The 18,948-nt window shown below is 41.0% G+C and overlaps 1 protein-coding gene across 1 annotated transcript in view; it reads right to left on the minus strand.

Moving 5' to 3' along the window:
• TRPM6 (transient receptor potential cation channel subfamily M member 6) overlaps nt 1-18,948 on the minus strand; it is a 110,289-nt gene that overhangs the window by 23,278 nt on the left and 68,063 nt on the right. The window contains exons 27-32 of the mRNA XM_054726988.1: nt 13,149-14,266; nt 12,808-12,920; nt 9,829-9,952; nt 5,618-5,709; nt 3,650-3,708; nt 1,320-1,345 (exon numbers count right to left, since the gene is read on the minus strand). Coding sequence (XP_054582963.1) covers nt 1,320-1,345; nt 3,650-3,708; nt 5,618-5,709; nt 9,829-9,952; nt 12,808-12,920; nt 13,149-14,266 — 1,532 coding nt within the window. The remainder of the gene's footprint in view (nt 1-1,319; nt 1,346-3,649; nt 3,709-5,617; nt 5,710-9,828; nt 9,953-12,807; nt 12,921-13,148; nt 14,267-18,948) is intronic.

Below are 18,948 nucleotides of genomic sequence, written 5' to 3' on the forward strand. Positions count from 1 at the left end.
ATGAAAGGGCTCATGAACATGAGCCTGGAAACTGGGACTGGAACCAGGCTGTCAAGATCACAAGGAAGACTATGCAATTTGCAGCCTATCCTGTAGGAGGTAAAGGAAAGCATAGAAGCGATGATTTATGGCTCAGAAAGGTATTTCCAGTCGGAATGTGGGCAAGTTTAAAGGGAGAGAAAACAACCACGATACTAACACAATATCAAGGGCAAAATGAAGTACATGCTTTTTATTTAGGAAAATAAACGTTGGAGGCTTGAAGGCAGGAGCAGTGGGGTAGAGCAAAACAGACAGCTTCTACAGATGGAGGTGGAGGTAACAGAGTTAGAAGACAGCTGAAAGCTAAGAGCAGTGGTGTGGAAGGGCACAGCAAACGCTGAGGTTTCCAGCTTTGGTGAAGGAAGAGGAGGCTATCAGAGAGACCAAAAGTCAGTCAACAAAGAAAACGAAGAAATGTAAGAACAGCCAGGGAAGAGTAGCCTCAAGGAAACTTAGGAGATGGATAAAACGGTCCACATAAATGCCACTGTTTTGATGAGGACTAAAAAGAGGTCATGTGGCTTAGCAGTTAGCACTGGACAGCAGTAGCGTGGTGGAGACAGACGCCATGGGCTGATGAGCAAATGTTAATACTGTTTCAACCCATCTGGAGAGGAGGAAAAGGAGTGGCAGCTTGAAAGCTATGTAAAATCAAGGACATGATTATTTTCTTCTTTTGTATAGAAAATGGCTTAAATTTGTTTGTAGGCAGAGGAGAAGGAATCGACTGTAAAGGGGCAGTGAAAACCCAATAAGTAGAGTGAAACAGACCATAGAAGAGAAAGAGACCCAATCTGCATCAAGGGGTCAAGAATATGGAAAAGAGCTCATACAGTGTGGTGACGTTTAAAGTTAGCTACTGAGAGTGGCTTTACCAGGGAGTTTTCTCACATGACAGCCCTACTTAGCCAGTTGGGTAAGAGTCCTACTGAAAACATGTAGGAAAGGTATCCACATAAAATCTTATGAATAGCTCTTAATGAGTAACACGTAAAAAAGTAACAGTGGTTGAGCAGTCTAAATGAGCTCCGTGGTTTTACCCTCACTCACAGAGAAAACTGGAAAATCACAGTTAAAAACAGGTGATTCAAAACTAGACATCAGTCCTGATGTACCTGGAGAAAGACATTCAACTTTCTACTTTTATGCTGAACTTTCTACTTTGCATATTAGGCAAGTCATAGATAGAATTTCAAGAACTACAAAAATCTCAAAAGAAGAGTAAATCTCATCATTGATAAGACAAAAAAATAAAATATTTAAATACAAAAACTTACTGCCAACTCCATTTGAACTTCTCAACCTGTTGAAAAATTAAAAGTTGTTTAGACAATGCTTTACATTTTTCAGTGATCAAAGGAAGGAGATGTGAAACAGTAACAATATAGTCTATACATATATATGTACTAGAGGCCTGATGCACGAAATTCGTGCACTCAGGGGGGGGTCCCTCAGCCCGGCCTGCGCCCTCTCACAGTCTGGGAGCCCTCTGGGGATTTCCGACTGATGGCCTACTAAGTTGTCAGTCGGACATCCTTAGCACTGCTGCGGAGACAGAAGAGGCTCCCGCCACCGCTGCTGTGATCGCCAGCTGTGAGCCCAGCTTCTGGCTGAGCAGCACTCCCACTGTGGAAGGGTACTGACCACCAGGGGGCAGCTCCTGCATTGAGTGTCCCCTGGTGGTCAGTGCATGTCATAGCAACCAGTCGTTCTGCCGTCGGGCCGAAACTGGCTCTCTAACATCCCCCGAGGGGTTCCGGGTTGTGAAAGGGCACAGGCCAGGCCAAGGTACCCCACCAGTGCACAATTAGGCCTGGGGAGGGATGCTGGAGGTTGGCCAGCTGAGGAGGGACCACAGAGGGCTCCAGGGCATGTTCAGCCCATCTCGTTCAGTCCCGATCAGCTGGACCTCAGCAGCAAGCTAGTCTGCCCCCTGGTGGTCATGCACGTCATAGCAACTGGTTGACCGGTCAACTGTCTGCCCCCTGATGGTCAATGCACATCATAGCGACTGGTCGACTGGTTTACTGTCTGCCCCCTGGTGGTCAGTGCACATCATAGCGATCAGTTGAGCATCCTTAGCATATCATTAGCATATTATGCTTTGATTGGTTGAATGGCCAACCAGACAACTGGACACTTAGCATATTAGGCTTTTATTATATAGGATGTATATGTGTATATATTTCATTGACAGAAAAGTACAGTTACCTTTGACTCCTATCATTATCAACAGAGAAATAGTTCAAATATTCATGTAATTCATCTACTATGTAGGACCTAAGCTAACTGAAAAGCAGTTGTTGGTTTTTGGTTTTAATTAGCTATGATCACACAACATATATAAGATTAACTGTGTTTGTGTTGTTCTGGATCAATTGAACTAAAAGGTCCCTGAACTATGCAAAGCAGATGCCTACAAATGAGTCTGTGAATATCTCCAGACAAACCTACAAATCAGTTTCATTAGCCCACGCGGCCCCTAAATGTTCACAGGCTGAAATTAGCTTTAAATTGTTACTTGCCCTGCTCAAGTGCACAAGTGGCCATGGGCAAGTCTGAGTAAATGCATTTAAAGAATATCTCCAGTATGTAAAGTCCTTGGGGGGAAAAGTACAATTACAATTATTGTTTAATTTCATGCTGCAATAACCCACTACTCTGCATGTGCACAAACTATTGAACCTCTGGGAGAAGAAAGTCACGTGCGCTTTACGTCTGGAGGCAGGCTTGCACAAAGACCTTGATAGGAGCTCCAGCAGAAAAGGTAATCTCTGATGGAGCTGGCTACTCCCTGAAAGTCACATTCCACCTGCTTGGTAGCAGCTGGCCCTGTGTAGAATAGATGGTTTTGAATTCTGCTTCTATGGCTGTATGGATAGTGACTTTGATGATATATCTGGAAAAGTCCAGAAAATACTACAAATAAAATAGAATAATCTTTGCTCGTTTCATTTTAAAATTTTATTTCTCTGACTAAATAAAATTCCAGGATTCTCAAGTCAACAACCAGGTGTCTATCACCTCCCCCCCCCCCCCCCGCCCCCGGCCCCCCGATCTTTCTTCCTCTCTCTGTATTTCTCAAATTTGCTACCTTGACAAACACTTAAGATTTTAATGAGAAGCCAAATATTAAAAAAGATCAACCTCATAAGCAAAAAAGAAAAAAATGTTTAAACAAGAATTATTTTTAAAACTAAAGAAAAAAAACACATAATCAGTTCTTTAGTCTCAGTCTTTTTCTTTAGGCAAGACAGCTTCATTTCTACTCTTTAATGTAAATCCCACAATCTTACCTATCAGAAAAGATGTGGTACTCATTATTCCATGTGTGCTTTTTGACATGAAAAAGACAAATGGTTAATTTGCTGTAGTACCAGGTGCTACATTATCATCTTAAGAGGCACTGAGATGAGACCTTGTTGCCAGAAATGGGAAAACATGGAGAATAAATCATTTTCATTTGTTGCTATCAAAAGAAAAATACTGTCATTGGACAAACACTATTTTTCTCCTTTTCTGACCAAATTAAGCCTGTGTTCCCAATACGGTTAAAAATAAAAACAGAAGCCAAAGATGCTAAAGACAGACATTTAGAAATACTCACAGGGAGTTCCTATTGAGGTTGGTGCTCCAGGAATTCCACAAAGAGTTTTTACTCAGATCCTGAGCAGAAGGGAAAGGTTATTATATGTTCACCCAACATTTTCTTACCCCACGCTTCCAGGAACATGCTTGCAAAACACACTGCTTGAAAAGTATAGTCCTCCCCCCTTCCTATAGCTCATTATTTCTCTTTTACTTAACATACTAGACCTCGGCTAGAAAGATGCATAATGTTAGCACAAAATCTGAGTAACTCAATCTGCTGATGGACTTCAACAGAATGAAATTACTTTTATGGTGACAGCCAAGAGAAAATGTAATATATAAAGGTTTTTACAGAAATGAGAGTGAAGCACAGCTGGTGTGGGGTCAGTGGTTGAATGTCAATCTATGAACCATGTGGTCACAGTTCGATTCCCTATCAGGACACATGCCAGGGTTGCAAGCTCGATCGCCAGTCAGGGGCGAGCAGGAGTTAGCCGACCAATGATTCTCTCTCATCATTGATATTTCTATCTCTCTCCCCCTCTCCTTTCCTCTCTGAAATCAATAAAAATATATTTTAAAAGAAACTAATATTATTTTTTAAAAAAGAAAAGAGAAATGAGAGCGAACATATAAAATCAAGAAGAAATGAAGGTCAACATTGACAGGAAACATCAATCATTACATCATTATGTCCTATCATCAGTAGACTTTTGTTTCAGTTGATTATTTAGAATAACCTTACCCTGAAATTATCTCATTCTTTTTCCTATTCTGATTCAACTATTATTTCTTGAAATTTAGGACACTCCAGTCATTACTCTAGGCATTTCCATTAGTGTTATTTTTGTCATCCACTATCAATAATCTCATTAGCCCCATTTTAGAGATTCAGCTCCTGAAGCTCAGAGGTTAACAGATGTATATAGCTTTGAAACCTAGGAAGTGGCAGAACCAGGATTGGACAGGGCAGGCAGATCCCTGCCTCCAATTACCTATCAAAACCTTTTACTATCAAAACCTTTCACAGCCTGGCCATGGCTCAGTGGTTGAGCATCTACCTATGAACCAGGAGGTCATGGTTGGATTCCTGGTCAAGGCACATGCCTAGGTTGCAGGCTCGATCCCCAGTGTGGGGCATGCAGGAGGCAGCCAACCAATGATTCTCTCTCATCATTGATGTTTCTATCTCTCTCTCTCCCTCTCCCTTCCTCTCTGAAATCAATAAAAATATATTTAAAAATAAAACCTTTCACAGGTTACATTCCTTTAAGAACATCTCAGCTGTTAGTATACATTCATACAGGTAATGTGTACATAGTTCCCACATTAGAGATAATATGCAAACCAAACCAAAATTAGATTTCTTGGTTTAGCTAACTAGATCATACTTCCCACATGGGAAGTAAAGCAGGCACGTGTTTGTGGATGGTAAAGAAAACAGACCACAAATGAGGAGAGCCTCAGTGTTGCAGAAACACTGAGGGCCCTTTACCCTGCAATGCCCAAATCCCCTCCAGCACATCTGCAGAGGTTTGCCTCAGCCTGTCTGACTAACCACACGGAGTGAGGAAGCTAGGACTTCCAGAAATAAACCATTCCATCCTTGGAAAGCTCCACTTGCTAAAAATTCTTCCTCGAATTGGGCTGAACTTTGTCTCCCAGTAGCTTCTATATGTTGATTCTAGATGTACCTGGTAAAAGTGTATTGAAAAGAGTTTGAAAAATTCCTAAGTTCTTTCTCTTTCATGCCAAAAATACACAGGATAAATTATTGGGTGAATAGGCAAATTACATAAAGAAGAACAAGCAAAGCATAAAATGTGGGGGCGGGAGAAAAAACTGAGCAAATATTCAAAGCAAAGATTTCAGTGTAATACACAGAAGCCAATAAAGGGACATAAAGATAAAACAGACACACAGTCAAGGAGTTATGTTGTGTACATGAATGTTTTCTTACAAAGTATCACGGGAGAGGTTTTACCTCTGGAGACTGCTTTAGATAATCACTGACTTGTACAGCATGCCGCTCCATTCCTTTAGTTTTTGTTTTCTGGTATATGTTAGGTTCTAGACCTTGTTAAAAAGAAGAAAAAAAATTAGAGAATACATGAAAATGTGTTGCTTTCAAATAGAAAGATCTGAACAGAGTGTATTCATCTAAATGTGAATACAGCTTTTTTCCCTTTTGAACAAGTTTTAGAAAGATTCTTTTGTCCTTATTTTTCTCAAGTGGTTGAAAGCAATATATCCTATTTCTATTCTTCAATAGTTACCTTGACATTTATAACATTTATACTTGTCTATTAAGTCAAAAACTTAAATTATCCATAACCTGTCCTATAAAACATGCCTTCTGTATATTCTTTACACTCGCTTTCCCCTGCACCCTACCATCCATGCTTTATTTTAAATATGTGAAATTTTAGTTCTAAATTGTTGGGAATCCTTCCTTAACAACTGTATCAAGCATCATAGTGGGCTACGTAAAAAAAAAAAAAGAAAAAAATGCCAGCAAATGGATTTAATTTTTAGACTTTTCTTTAAAAAGATGATGAGAATTAGTAGTAGTAGTAGTTATACCTGATACCTACAGAGTCAATGGCATATAGCAGTTGGATTAAATCTGAGCATAATACTTATTAAGAGTCCCTGACTAAACATAGGAAATAATAGTTGTATTTTTTTTTCTAATGATTTTGTGCTGAAAGAAGTACATAAGACATACAGAAAATCTATTAGAAAAATCACAAAATTTCATATATATTTGTCAAAATATCTAATCTAATAATAGACAAATATGCAAATTACCCATACCTCCGACACACCCACAAGCCACGCCCACAAGCCACGCCCACCACCCAATCAGAGCGAGTATGAAAATTAACCCAAACCAAGATGGCTACAGCCACAGAGAGCAAGGGTTCCTAGCTAACAGAGGAAGCCAAGCTTTCTGCCAGCTGTTGCAGGCCTAAGCCTCCACTCAAGCTACAAAGTTTCAATTATAGAAGGTAAACAAATTCAAACAAATGGCGGCAGAATGGAGCTTGAGAGAGCAGGCCAGGGTTGCCGCCGGCAACAGGGGAAGCAAAGCTTTCCACACACCCTGGCCAGGCCCACCCGCTTAAGGCAACAAAGTTTCAATTATAACCCCAACACAAATGGCTTCGGGCCTCGGACGGAGCCCCAGGCTTGGCTCTGCTCCAGGCTACAAAGTTTCAATTGTAGAAGGAAAATAAATTCCAGATACCAGGGCCTTTGCTTGCGTTGCCAGGGGGCGTGGCCAACCTGCAAACCACCACAGGCCCCTCACTCAGGCCGCCCCACACCCCAAGGGAACCCCCACCTGATCAGGGACACCCTTCAGGGCAAACCAGCTGGCCCCCACCCCTGTACCAGGCCTCTATCCTATCTAATAAAAGAGTAATATGCAGATTGATCATCACTGCAACACACAATATAGCTGCCCCCATGTGGTCAAAGATCCTGCCCCCATGTGGACACAAGATGGCCACCACAAGATGGCCAGCAGGAGAGGGCAGTTGGGAGGAACCCGGCCTGCAAGGGAGGGCAGTTGAGAGGGACCAAGCCTGCAAGGGAGGGCAGTTGGAGGTGATCAACCCTGCAGGAGAGGGCAGTTAGGGGTGACCAGGCTGGCAGAGGAGGGAAGTTGGGGGCAAACAGGCTGGCAGCAGAGTGGTTAGGGGGTGATCAGGCTGGCAGGCAGAAGCGGTTAGGGGCAATCAGGAAGGCAGGCAGGCAAACAGTTGTGAGCCAGCAGTCCTGGATTGTGAGAGGGATGTCCGACTGCCCCAGGGATCGGGCCTAAACGGGCAGTTGGACATCCCTTGAGGGGTCCCATATTGGACAGGGTACAGGCTGGGCTAAGGGACAACCTCCCTCCGTGCACGAATTTCGTGCACCGGGCCTCTAGTAAAATTATAATTATGGTTGCAATTGTAACAGAGTATTACAATTAAAATAAAATACCTATAGGAAAAGCTAAAAAGTATACTTTTCCTTTTCATTGTTAATTTCCTCAGAACTTTTATTTAAAGAGAGCTAACTGACAGAGCACCTCCTTACCCTCACTTATTTATTTTTAAATTATTTTTAAATTAACTCAATTTGGGCAGGTTCCAAAAAATGAAGATTCTCAACTCACGATATGCTTCAAATCACTATGTTGTATACCTAAAACTAATACAATGTTATATGTCAACTAGAGGCCCGGTGCACAAAATTCATGCGCTGGGGGGAAGGGGTGTCCCTCAGCCCAGTCTGCACCCTCCCCAATCTGGGACCCCTCGGGGGATGTTTGACTGCTGGTTTAGGCCAGATCCCCCAACTGCCCTCCCCTGCCGACCTGGTCGCCTCCAAATGCCCTCCTCTGCAGGCCTGGTCGCCCCCAACTGCCCTCCCCTTCTGGCCTGGTCGCCCCTAAATGCTCTCCCCTGCCAGCCTGGTAGCCCCTAACTGCCCTCCCCTGCTGGCCTGATTGCCCACAACTGTCCTCCCCTGCTGGCCATCTTGTGGCGGCCACCTTGTGATCACATGGGGGCGGCCATCTTGTGTGAGGGCATGATGGTCAATTTGCATATTACCTCTTTATTATATAGGATTATATTTCAATTTAAAAAAGAACTTAAATAAGGATGATATATAATAACCTAAATATCAGATAACTGATTAAAATATGTAATAGATACTAAATATACATTAATAAATAAAATGAATACATTTATAGTTAGTCCTAGAATCATATATTTAGGTATGAGATTTGATTTATTCAAAATTATGGGCTCTAGTAAACTGTGTGATTTAAGGCAAGATAATTAAGCTCTCAAGCCATGTCTGTAAATTGAGGTTGTTCTGAATAATTTAATTTCTAATGTCTCTTTCCACTTAGAGCCCTCTTGATTCACAGTGATTTAACAGACAATTGAGTATTTTTTAAAATATAAATCAGAGTTTCTCAACTTTGACATTGACATTTTGGGCCAGATAATTACTTGTTAGGGGTGGGGCTGCCCATTGTAGGATGTTTAGCAGCATCCCTGGCCACTACCCCTTGGTTAAAAACCACCCTGTATAATAAAAGGCTAATATGCAAATTGTCCCCTCAACCGGGAGCTCAACCGGGAGTTCGACCAGGGGGCAGGGCCAGCCTGCCAGCTGCCCGAGGCCCCACCCCCTGACCAGCCTGAATTCGTGCACCGGGCCTCTAGTCAACTATAAAAGCAAGCTTAAAGAAGCATAATAACATAGATTTCAAATACAATGTCTATTTATACCTTAAGTTTGGTATATTTCAAATAATTTTAAATCTTCATGAGTTCTTACATAGTCCCTTCTATTTAAAAATTAGTAAATTCTCTTGTTATCTAATGCAAGAAGTTCAAAGTTCTGATCACTGCTCTCAATTCTGTTCATAGTCTGTCCTCATCTTACCTATCTAGGTTTATTTCACATTGTATGCCTGGATCATAGTCTTCATTCCTAGCTGGCTGACCATCTTCTATCCTCACACACAACACGCTTATTAAACTTAAGGGATCCTTGCCCATGGAATGAACATTATTTGTGGGCAGTTGTAAATAACCAAGTACAACTCAATCCACTGAGCTCTGTGTAAGTGTCCAAATCAATGTCACATGAGCCTTAACCCTTTGCACTCGCTTGCTTTTTTCTCGATTCCTTTATTCTACTCGGGATTTAATTTTTTAAATACCCCAGATTTTACAAAGCGCGGCAGTAGAATAAAAAACTGGAGTTTCTTTTCATACAAACTTATTTATTTGGATTGTTTTATATTTCAAATTATTGATACATTCAAAGAGTAATTTTAATCTCGATGCTAACCGTGTGGAGTCACACTCGACATCCGAGTGCAAAAGGTTAAGACTATAAAATTAGACAACCCCTCCCCATAAATCAGACTAAATGAACACTGAATAAAACAACTATTCAAATCCTAATTTTTCTTTTCTAGGTTCATTAAACACATAGAAATTTTGTTCCTTTCGTAACAATTAAAAACAGAAAAGAGCCTTTTTCCCCAAAAGGGTGTTACCACTCTTTCATTCCCTCATCTCCACTTGAAAGAACATCAAGGGCCACCCGTGGTCTATAGATCACAGCTTGAGGAGACTCTACCAGAGGTTTGGGGATCCAAGAGGGCAGACAGTTACATACTCAACTGACTAAACTTGGACACTGTCAGCCAGTTCCTGTTGCACGCCTCTTCTTTGGAGATGTTACTTTCTCCTGGTTCTGAATTTGATTGGTCACCTTGAAAACAGGCATCGATTGTTATGACCTGGAGAGAAAGATACTCATTGGAACACAGTGACATTAATCTGAAAACACGGAGTCACATTAATAGAGGGACCCTGGTGAAGCGCCTGGTTGTTAACGTTGGCTGCACATCAGAATAACCGGGAAGCTCTGCGCTCCCATCACTCATGCTGACAGTTCATGAGCATCAGGTGACTCTCCTAATGGCAGTCATGAATGAGAACGAGGGTGGGAAGCAAGGCTTCTCAAATGTAAGTGTGCATCAGAATCGCCCAGGACTGTGTTAAACCACAGATCATTGGGTCCCACGCCCTGGAACTGTGATTCAATGAGGGGAGGGAGAATGTGAATTTCTAGTAAATTTCCATGCTGCTAGGAGACCACAATTTGAGAACCACTGGTATAGAGGAAAAATAAACAAACAAGGCTGGGATCCAAAAGAACGTGTGTTGAAATTCTAGCTCTGCCACTTAGAAACTACATAAACTTCGGCAAATTATTTAATGTCTATGAGCCCCATCCCCTTTACCATTAAAATAACAGGTAGCCAATAATAATGGTGCTCTATGTATTTCTCAAGGGCAGAGAAGAAATGGAGAAAACTGATAAACTACAAAGCAATAAGCAAATGCATGTTATTAGTACTTAAACTCAGTTACAATTCCTAGTTGAAATCTAGCCATTTTTAACTTTTTCAAAAAATAAACCTACTTAAATTATTATGTCATGGGATTTCAGCAACTCATAGCATTTTCCCAGAGTCTTTTTAGCAAGTCAATTTCTCCCCCTAAGAGGTAATTTCACATCATTTTCTCAATATTTGTATTTTTGCTTCTGATTCCCAAAAGAACAGAAGTGCTTTAAAAAATGCATTAAGCCCAAGCCGGTTTGGCTCAGTGGCTAGTGCATTGGCCTGCAGATTGAAGGGTCCCGGGTTCAATTCTGGTCAAGGGCAGGTACCTTGGTTTCAGGTTCCTCCTAGCCCCGACTCTGGTCTGGTCTCGTGCAGGAGGCAACCAATCGATGTGTTTCTCTCACATCAATATCTCTCTGTCTTTCCCTCTCTCTTTCACTCTCTCTAAAAATCAATGAAAAAATATCCTTGGGTGAGGATTTAAAAAATGCATCAAAATCACGGGGATATAAAGTACACCTAAGAGATATAGTCAATAATACTTTAAAAACTATATACGGTGCACAGTGGGTACCGAAAATATCAGGGAGAAATATATGATTGTCTAACCATTATGCAGTACACAAATACAAAATAATACTGAATGTAAACTGTACTTGAAAATAAAATGTTAAAAAATAAAAGTTATACATAATACTTAAAATGCATTGAGATTATTATTTTAAAAAATATATGTAGAATAGAAAAGTAAAGTAAGACATTAAAACCATGAAAGGTGAAGTCCTATAGAATAGCTAACTCAGATCTAAGGCTTCCAAATAATAAATAAGAAGATTCACTAAATGAAAATAAAGAATTTGTAGGATAGCTAAAACACTTATTGTAGGAAATTTTATAGCACTAACTGCCTATATTAGAAAAGAAGTCTCAAATCAATAACCAAAGTTTCTCCCTTAACAAACTACAAAAAAAGAGCAAATTAAACCCAAAGTAAACAGAACAGAGGAAATAATAAAGATAAGAGCAGAAACCAATGAACTAGAATCCAGAGAAAAATCAGTGAAAATAAGAGTTGGTTCTTTAAAAGATCAATAAAACATAAACTGTAGCCAAACTGATCATAAGACAAAAAAGGAAAACTCAAATTTAAAATATCAGGAATGAGACAAGTGGTGTCACTACAGATCCCATAGACAGTAAAGGATAATAATATTATAAACACTTTATGTCAATAAATTCAACAAGTTAGGTGAAATGGACAGATTCCTTGAAAGATACAAAGTAAATCTTACAACTTAATAACAACCCAACTTTTTTAAATGGACAAAAGATCTGAACAAGCATGTCACCATAAAAAATATATGGATGGTCAATAAGCCCATGAAAAGATACCTAGCGCTACATCACTATGGAATGCAGATGAAACCACTATTAGATGCCACTACACACCCACTGATAAAGCTAAAATTGAAAGGACTGAGCTCACTAAGGATTGGTGAAGATGTGGATTGCTGGGATGCTCATAAAGTATTACTCAGACGGGTGGGAATGTAAAATGATGCAACCACTTTAGAAAGCAGTTTGGAAGTATCTTCTACAACAACTGCTTACCATATGACTCTGACATTCCACTCCTAAATGTTTATGGGAGAGAAACTGAAGCACATACCCTCACAAAGATTTGTGTGCAAATGTTCCCAACAGCTTTGTGTGGAACAGCCAAAAACTAAAAATGAGACAAATGTCAACATGTGAGCTAATGAATTATGGCTCATCCACTCAAATGACTCTTACATTTATATCTTCACAGTGTTATTTTGTGTGTATGACACTTTAGACAAAAGAGAAAACAAGCTAAGATTGGCTGCTATCTCAATTGCCAAAAACATAGACTGAGTGGCCAGATTATTATGATCTCTGAACTCATAATAATCTGGCCACTCAGTGTGTGTGTGTGTGTGTGTGTAGATAGATAGATAGATAGATAGATAGATAGATAGATAGATAGATAGATAGATAGATTAGAGGCCTGGTGCATGAATTCATGCATGGGTGGGGTCCGGCCAGCCTGGCCACGGGGAGGGGACATGGGCAGTTGGCCGGCCTGCCTGCTGGTTGAACTCCTGGTCGAGGGGACAATTTGCATATTAGCCTTTTATTATATAGGACATACACTGAGTGGCCAGATTATTATGCGTTCAGAGATCGTAATAATCTGGCCACTCAGTGTACAAGGCACTTACGGGCACCTGGAGTCCTTGTGTTTTCTTCTTTTTCTTTGACGATCTCCTCTCCTTGGTTAGCATTTTTGCTTTGATCCATGCTGACTGTCCCATCGCTGAAGATCTTGAACAATCTGTGAGGGAAACGGTTTACACGACAAAGTTGAAGATGGTATGGGAACTATTTTGTCTTACTGGAAGGATGAGAGAATGGAGAGAATGAGAATGCAGCCAGAAGTCATAGACTTTTTAAAAATAGTAGCAAAGTGCCCGGCTAGCTCAGTCGGTAGAGCATGAGACTCTTAAAAATAGTAGCAATGCAAAGAATTTACACTGGGTTTTTTTAAGTGTTTATGTCTTACTTGTAGCCTTACAGGTCTTCAGTTTCTCCTCCTTGTGTGTTCTCAAACTCTGACTCCGAAAGAAGGGCCTGTCTCTGCGGAGAGGATTGATCCAAAAGGATGTGTTTGGCTGGAGTCTTGGTCCCACCTCTGGGCAATCACTATGATGGGCCCAGCCTGTTGAGGTATCAGGGAGGGATCTGCCCCAGATCTGCCTCTGGCATTGTCCACTCTCATTAGAGTTACTGTTACAAGTGGAAGCCAACCAGGTTTGCCATTTTTTATTGATGCTAAACACACCAGTTTCATCACCTTCCGAAAATGCCCAGTTCACATATCCACCTCCACTTTGCACACTCTCGGCTTTCGTGGGTGCAGGGGTGCAAATCAAAGTGGTTAGGACTTTCTCTCCCCTGCCTTGTCTGGCTGGTATTTGAACAACTGGCTCATACGGATGCTCCTTGTGTTCAGCCACTGAGCTCTGGGCTGAGACAACTGGGGTCTGCCAAGTCAGATGAACAGGGACTCCATTCTGGGTGACCTGTTCAGGTGCCAGCACACCTGTACCCACTTCCACAGGTGATCTGGACAGAAGCAAGTCAGTTTCTGCAGAAAAAGGAACTTGCCTTAGATGAGAAGGGACCAGAAGAAAGTGGCCATACTTTGGGTGGGCTTGCCTGTCAAGGCAAGAAGCAACTATACTATTTTCTGTTTCTTGCTCTTCCTGGTCATTTCTTACATTTGAAGTCTCTCTGTGACGGTCTGGAATCTCAGCAAGGGGTCCCCTCTGCACTCTTGAGGGATGCTGGCCTCTGGCCAGGCTGCGCAGCAAAGAAGGCGGCATGCTGTAATACTGGTATTTCTTTTGCCCAGACATCTCCATGTTGCCTAGAACCTCTGCACAGATGACATTGCTCCAGCTGTGGGGAAGTTTTCTGCAAGTAGGAAGCTTTCTGTTGGCCAGGAGAGCCTCATCCTCTTGTAAAGTGTCAACCGCAGAAAGGACATTTAGGGTGTCCACTGTCAGGGCAGAGAGGTCCTGCAGGTGTCCCACCTGGCTGTCCAAAGACAGTAAGGAGTCCTTTATAAAAGATACCTTTTCATTCATTTCTTTCAGTTGGAAGTACATCTCTGTAACCCTAATGGTGAAGGGAGGAAGAAAGCCAATAAACACATTAAGCCAAAGGGAATTTGCCTTATTCTCTTCGTGTCCTTCCATCCTTAGGTAGCTCCTCAGCCTAAGCTGCTTCCCAAAGTTAGGTGTGTCTTCTGCCATCTTCCATCTCCAATATATACTCTCATTGCAGGGGATCTCACCTACTCTTATAGTTCCCACTATCACCCCAATACAGAAAAATTACAAATCTACATTGGCCATTATTTCTATTATTTCAGAACCATATGTTCAGCTTCCTATTAGTTATCCCTTCAATCATCTCGCCAATCAGCCCATTTGTAATAATTTATATATTCATTAATTTATATAACAAACATTTGGATGTCTCCTATTGGCAAGCACTATGCTATTTTGGTAAGGAAAGGATATCCTGAGGAAGAAATCAGAATGATAGGAACAGCATCAATAATCAAATATGCAGTTAGAAAAAAAATGTTTTATAGATTTTTTTTTAAAAAATTAAAATCTATATCTCAAATTGGTTTCCCAGGTTTCAAACAAACCCTACTTTAAAAGACCTACATCAGCGAAAACCTGAGGCAATTTTTAAAAAAATTACTTTGGCCGAAACCAGTTTGGCTCAATGGACAGAGCGTCGGCCTGCGGACTGAAGGGTCCCAGGTTCAATTCCAGTCAAGGGCATGTACCTTGGTTGCGGGCACATCCCCAGTAGGGTGTGTGCAAGAGGCAGCTGATCGATGTTTCTCTCTCATCAATGTTTCTAATTCTCTTTCCCTCTCTCTTCCTCTCTGTAAAAAATCAATAAAATATACATATTTTTTAAAATTACTTTGAATACTTAAACCCAACATCATGATGTACAGCCAATGATTCATGTCAAAGCAACACAAGACAGCTTCAGCTATGCAAGTATAAAAGTAAATTGCAAGTAGAGTCTAATTAAATGTAACAACTGATTTTATTTAGAGAGAAAGAGAGAAAATGTTGGTTAATATTTATCTATATATATCTCGGTGTGGGGATGGGTTTTGTTTTGTGTCCCCCCGAAAGAGAGATGTTGAGTTCTAACCCCCAGTACTCCCAGAGTGTGACCTTATTTGGAAATAGGGTCTTTATGGAGGTAATCAAGTTAAAATGAGACCATTAGGATGGGCCCTAAGTCAATATGACCGGGGGAAAAGGAGAAATTTGGACACAGAGGGGAGATGATGTAAAGATACACGGGGAAGACTGCCCTGTGGCTGGGATGATGCATCTACAAAACCAAACCAAGGACACCAAGGGTTCCCAGCAAACCTGCAGCTAGAAGAGGTAAGGAAGGACTCTCCCTGGAGCCTTCAGAAAAAGCATGGCCCTGCCGGCGTCTTGATTTTGGACTTCTAACTTCCAGAACTGTGAGACAATAAATTTCTGTTCTTGTGAGACCCCCCGGTTTTGGAACTTTGTTATGGCAACCTTGGAAAACTAACATGGTTTCTAAGCTTAACAAGGAATATCATAAATTATAAAATATATCATATTTGGTTACATAAACTCAGAGATAAAAATACAAAATTTTAAAACAAAAAATAAGTTAGAGATTATTCTAACAAATATGATGAGGTGTCTGTATTCCTTAATAAATCAAAACTTTTACAAATTGTTGCAGAAAAAAATTTTACAAGGACTCCAAAGAACATGAACAGACAATTCACAAAAGATAAAAAATAAGGAAACATAGTAAAAATATTCAACTGCATTAGGTAAGCAAACAAGGATGCAACATTGGGCATTCAATTAGGCAACATATATAAAGAAGTTCACTATGCTAAAGTACACAGATATGCTTTACATTGTGAGATAAAGTATTCTGAAGCCATTAAAAATCAAACTTATATTGTTGATAGTTTCTTTTGGCTATTTCTAACAGCAGGGGTGGGGATATAAAAGTTAGTTATGTTCTGCAATATATACTTTTAACCTTTTGCACTCGGATGTGGAGTGTGACTCGACACAGTTAGCATTAGAATAAAGGAATCAAGAAAAAAGCAAGCGAGTGCAAAGGGTTAAATGTGGTATGAAAAACTTTGTAAGTAGAGAAAATAAAAGTTAAAATATGTTTACAAAGACTGGTTAGCCATTTCAAGAAATGTTTTTGATGTATAAGGTTGAAGCGAGGGACACAATACAAATGTATAATTTTAATTAAAAGTATAGAGAAGACGAAATGGAAAGAGACCAAAATTTTCACAGTGGACTCTGGCTTATGACATTGTTCTTTCTCCCCCTCCCTCCCATTTTATTATTTTATTTGGAGAAGGGAGTAAGCTTTACAATTTCTCAATAATGAAAACCTTTGAGAAATAGGAATAAAGTAAAAACAGCAAGACAGGGAATCTAACCAACAGTGTCACGGCGGATATGACCCTATGCAGAAATACAAAATGGCCCCCAGTTTTATTTGGAGACTGGAAGAAGCAGTGATTAGACCATGAAGAGTTGTATCAAGTACTTCCCAAAATAGTATTACACATTCCCTCTCGAGAGCCTCTCAAGTCACATGGTTGAGAAATCTCCCACTTCTTCTCTCTGGTAGCTTTGCACAGAAGAAATAAATAATAACGGGGAGAGGGGGCGTATTTTCCATTTTTATTATCGTCTACGCGGGTGGCACCTTCTCTTTCTTGTGTCTGCCATAGAATTCAACTTCTATAACTCAATAGAGGCTTAATAAATGCTTCCTGACCTTCTGGAACCTGCAAAACTAGAATTGGCAAGGCTGATGAAGGAGAAAGTACGAAATATATGTATATTCCCCCTCCAAATATGCTTAATTAGAGCTTCTCATCCAGTGCACTGTTTCATCTCATTCAAAACCAGTACAGTCTGAACAGCAGTAATGGAGACTCATTAAGTGCCATTAGCAGCAGCCACATCGCATGGACACAATAGAAACCAGCAACCATTCACAGCAACAGGTAACGTGCTACAATGCAGACCTATTAGACAAATAACCTGGTCACCCTCAAATCGGGTCCTCTGGCTTTTACAGGCACTTATTTTCTAAAGCATTATGTCCTGTGAACCATATTTTAATTATGTTCCTCAACCGCAAACTACATTAACTTAATCTATCCTTTCAGTCATTCTGACACATGAAGCACATTCTTACCATTTTCATTTCCCCTGTGCAAGGTTTGAGGATGGAGGGGAGACCAGGATGGTTCTTGTTTTACGGTGGGCCTTTGGACAGGATATTTTAAAATGATATTATAACAGGTATAATTATAGTCATCGTGACAATTGTAATATTCAGTGAGTGGTCACTACGTGCCAGGCATTTTCCAAAGGCTCTACACTATTCTTTTATTTAAGCCACATGCCAACCCTATAAGATAGGCATTACTATTATCCCTTTCATGAAAAGAGGAGAGGTCACATGGCCAGTCACATGACCGGTGACAGAGTGAGGCTCAGACCCAGATAGTCCGACTTCATATTCAATGGCATGAACCACTGTGCCCCTGCACCTCTCGGCAACTCAGCTGGGATCTAGGCAAAGTTCTCTGGGGGCTCCTGGAGTGCCATGAAGTGCTAAGTGAATTATACCAATGTTCCCCATGCTGGGAGGCCTTTGGTCACAAACGTTCCTCAATAAGGTTTCACAGCCAAATAATGACAGACCTGCTCAGCCTGTAACTCTACTGGGTCACAATGCACTTTAGGTTAGCGTTTGAACTTTCTAAAAAATGCAGCATTTCCCAAATACAATAGACCAAGCATGCTTCCTATGGAGAAATACCTAATGAACACCTTACTTCACAGCGCAGAGAGGGAAATGCTCACTTATACCACTACGTCAAAAGGCAGCCAGCATTCCACATACAGAAAGTAAGACATAAAACAGACCTAATATGTCCTCCTTGTCCACCTTCACAGCTCACTTCATTCTGTAAGGACAGGTCTGATCTCTGCTCTCGAGGCAGGCAAACAAGCAGATAGCCTCCTGATCTCCTTGCCCTCCCTCTACAAATGTCTGTTCAGCTACCTGAGAAAAACATTCTTCCCTCCCTCCCACACCTCATTTTTGAGCTCCCCGAAATGACCTCAACAAAAATAACCATGTACAAGCAGGGCTGGTAAAACAGCACTATCAAGAGGGAACACTGATTAGGTGTTGAAGTTAAATTAGAGCTTCATAATTACATTGTAGAACCCTTGAAAGCATCTAGAGTATTTTCCAGAAGCTACATATCCATCTACCTTCTAATCCTTCTCTATTTGATCCCAAGGGAAAAAAAAGAAATCAAGAACCCTGGCTGGGTGGCTCAGATGGTTGGAGCGTTGTCCCATACACAGAAAGGCTGCGGTTGGATACCTGGTCGTAGCACATATGGGAGGCAACCAATGACACCTCTCTCTCTCTCTCTCTCTCTCTCTCTCTCTCTCTCTCACTCTCTCTCTCTCTCTCACTCTCTCTTTCTCTCTCGTATCCCCCACTTGCTCCCTCCCTTCCACCCTCCCTTCTACTCTCTCTAAAAATCTGGCCAGTGTTGTTCAGTAGTTGAGTGTCGACCTATGAACCAGGAAGTCACGATTCAATTCCTGATCAGGGCACATGCCCTGGTTGCTGTCTCGATCCCTAATAGGGGGTGTGCAGGAGACAGCTGATTAATGATTCTCTCTCATCATTGATGTTTCTAT

This window comes from Eptesicus fuscus, chromosome 15, assembly GCF_027574615.1.
Source record: "Eptesicus fuscus isolate TK198812 chromosome 15, DD_ASM_mEF_20220401, whole genome shotgun sequence".
In the NCBI taxonomy this organism is placed as follows: domain Eukaryota; kingdom Metazoa; phylum Chordata; class Mammalia; order Chiroptera; family Vespertilionidae; genus Eptesicus; species Eptesicus fuscus.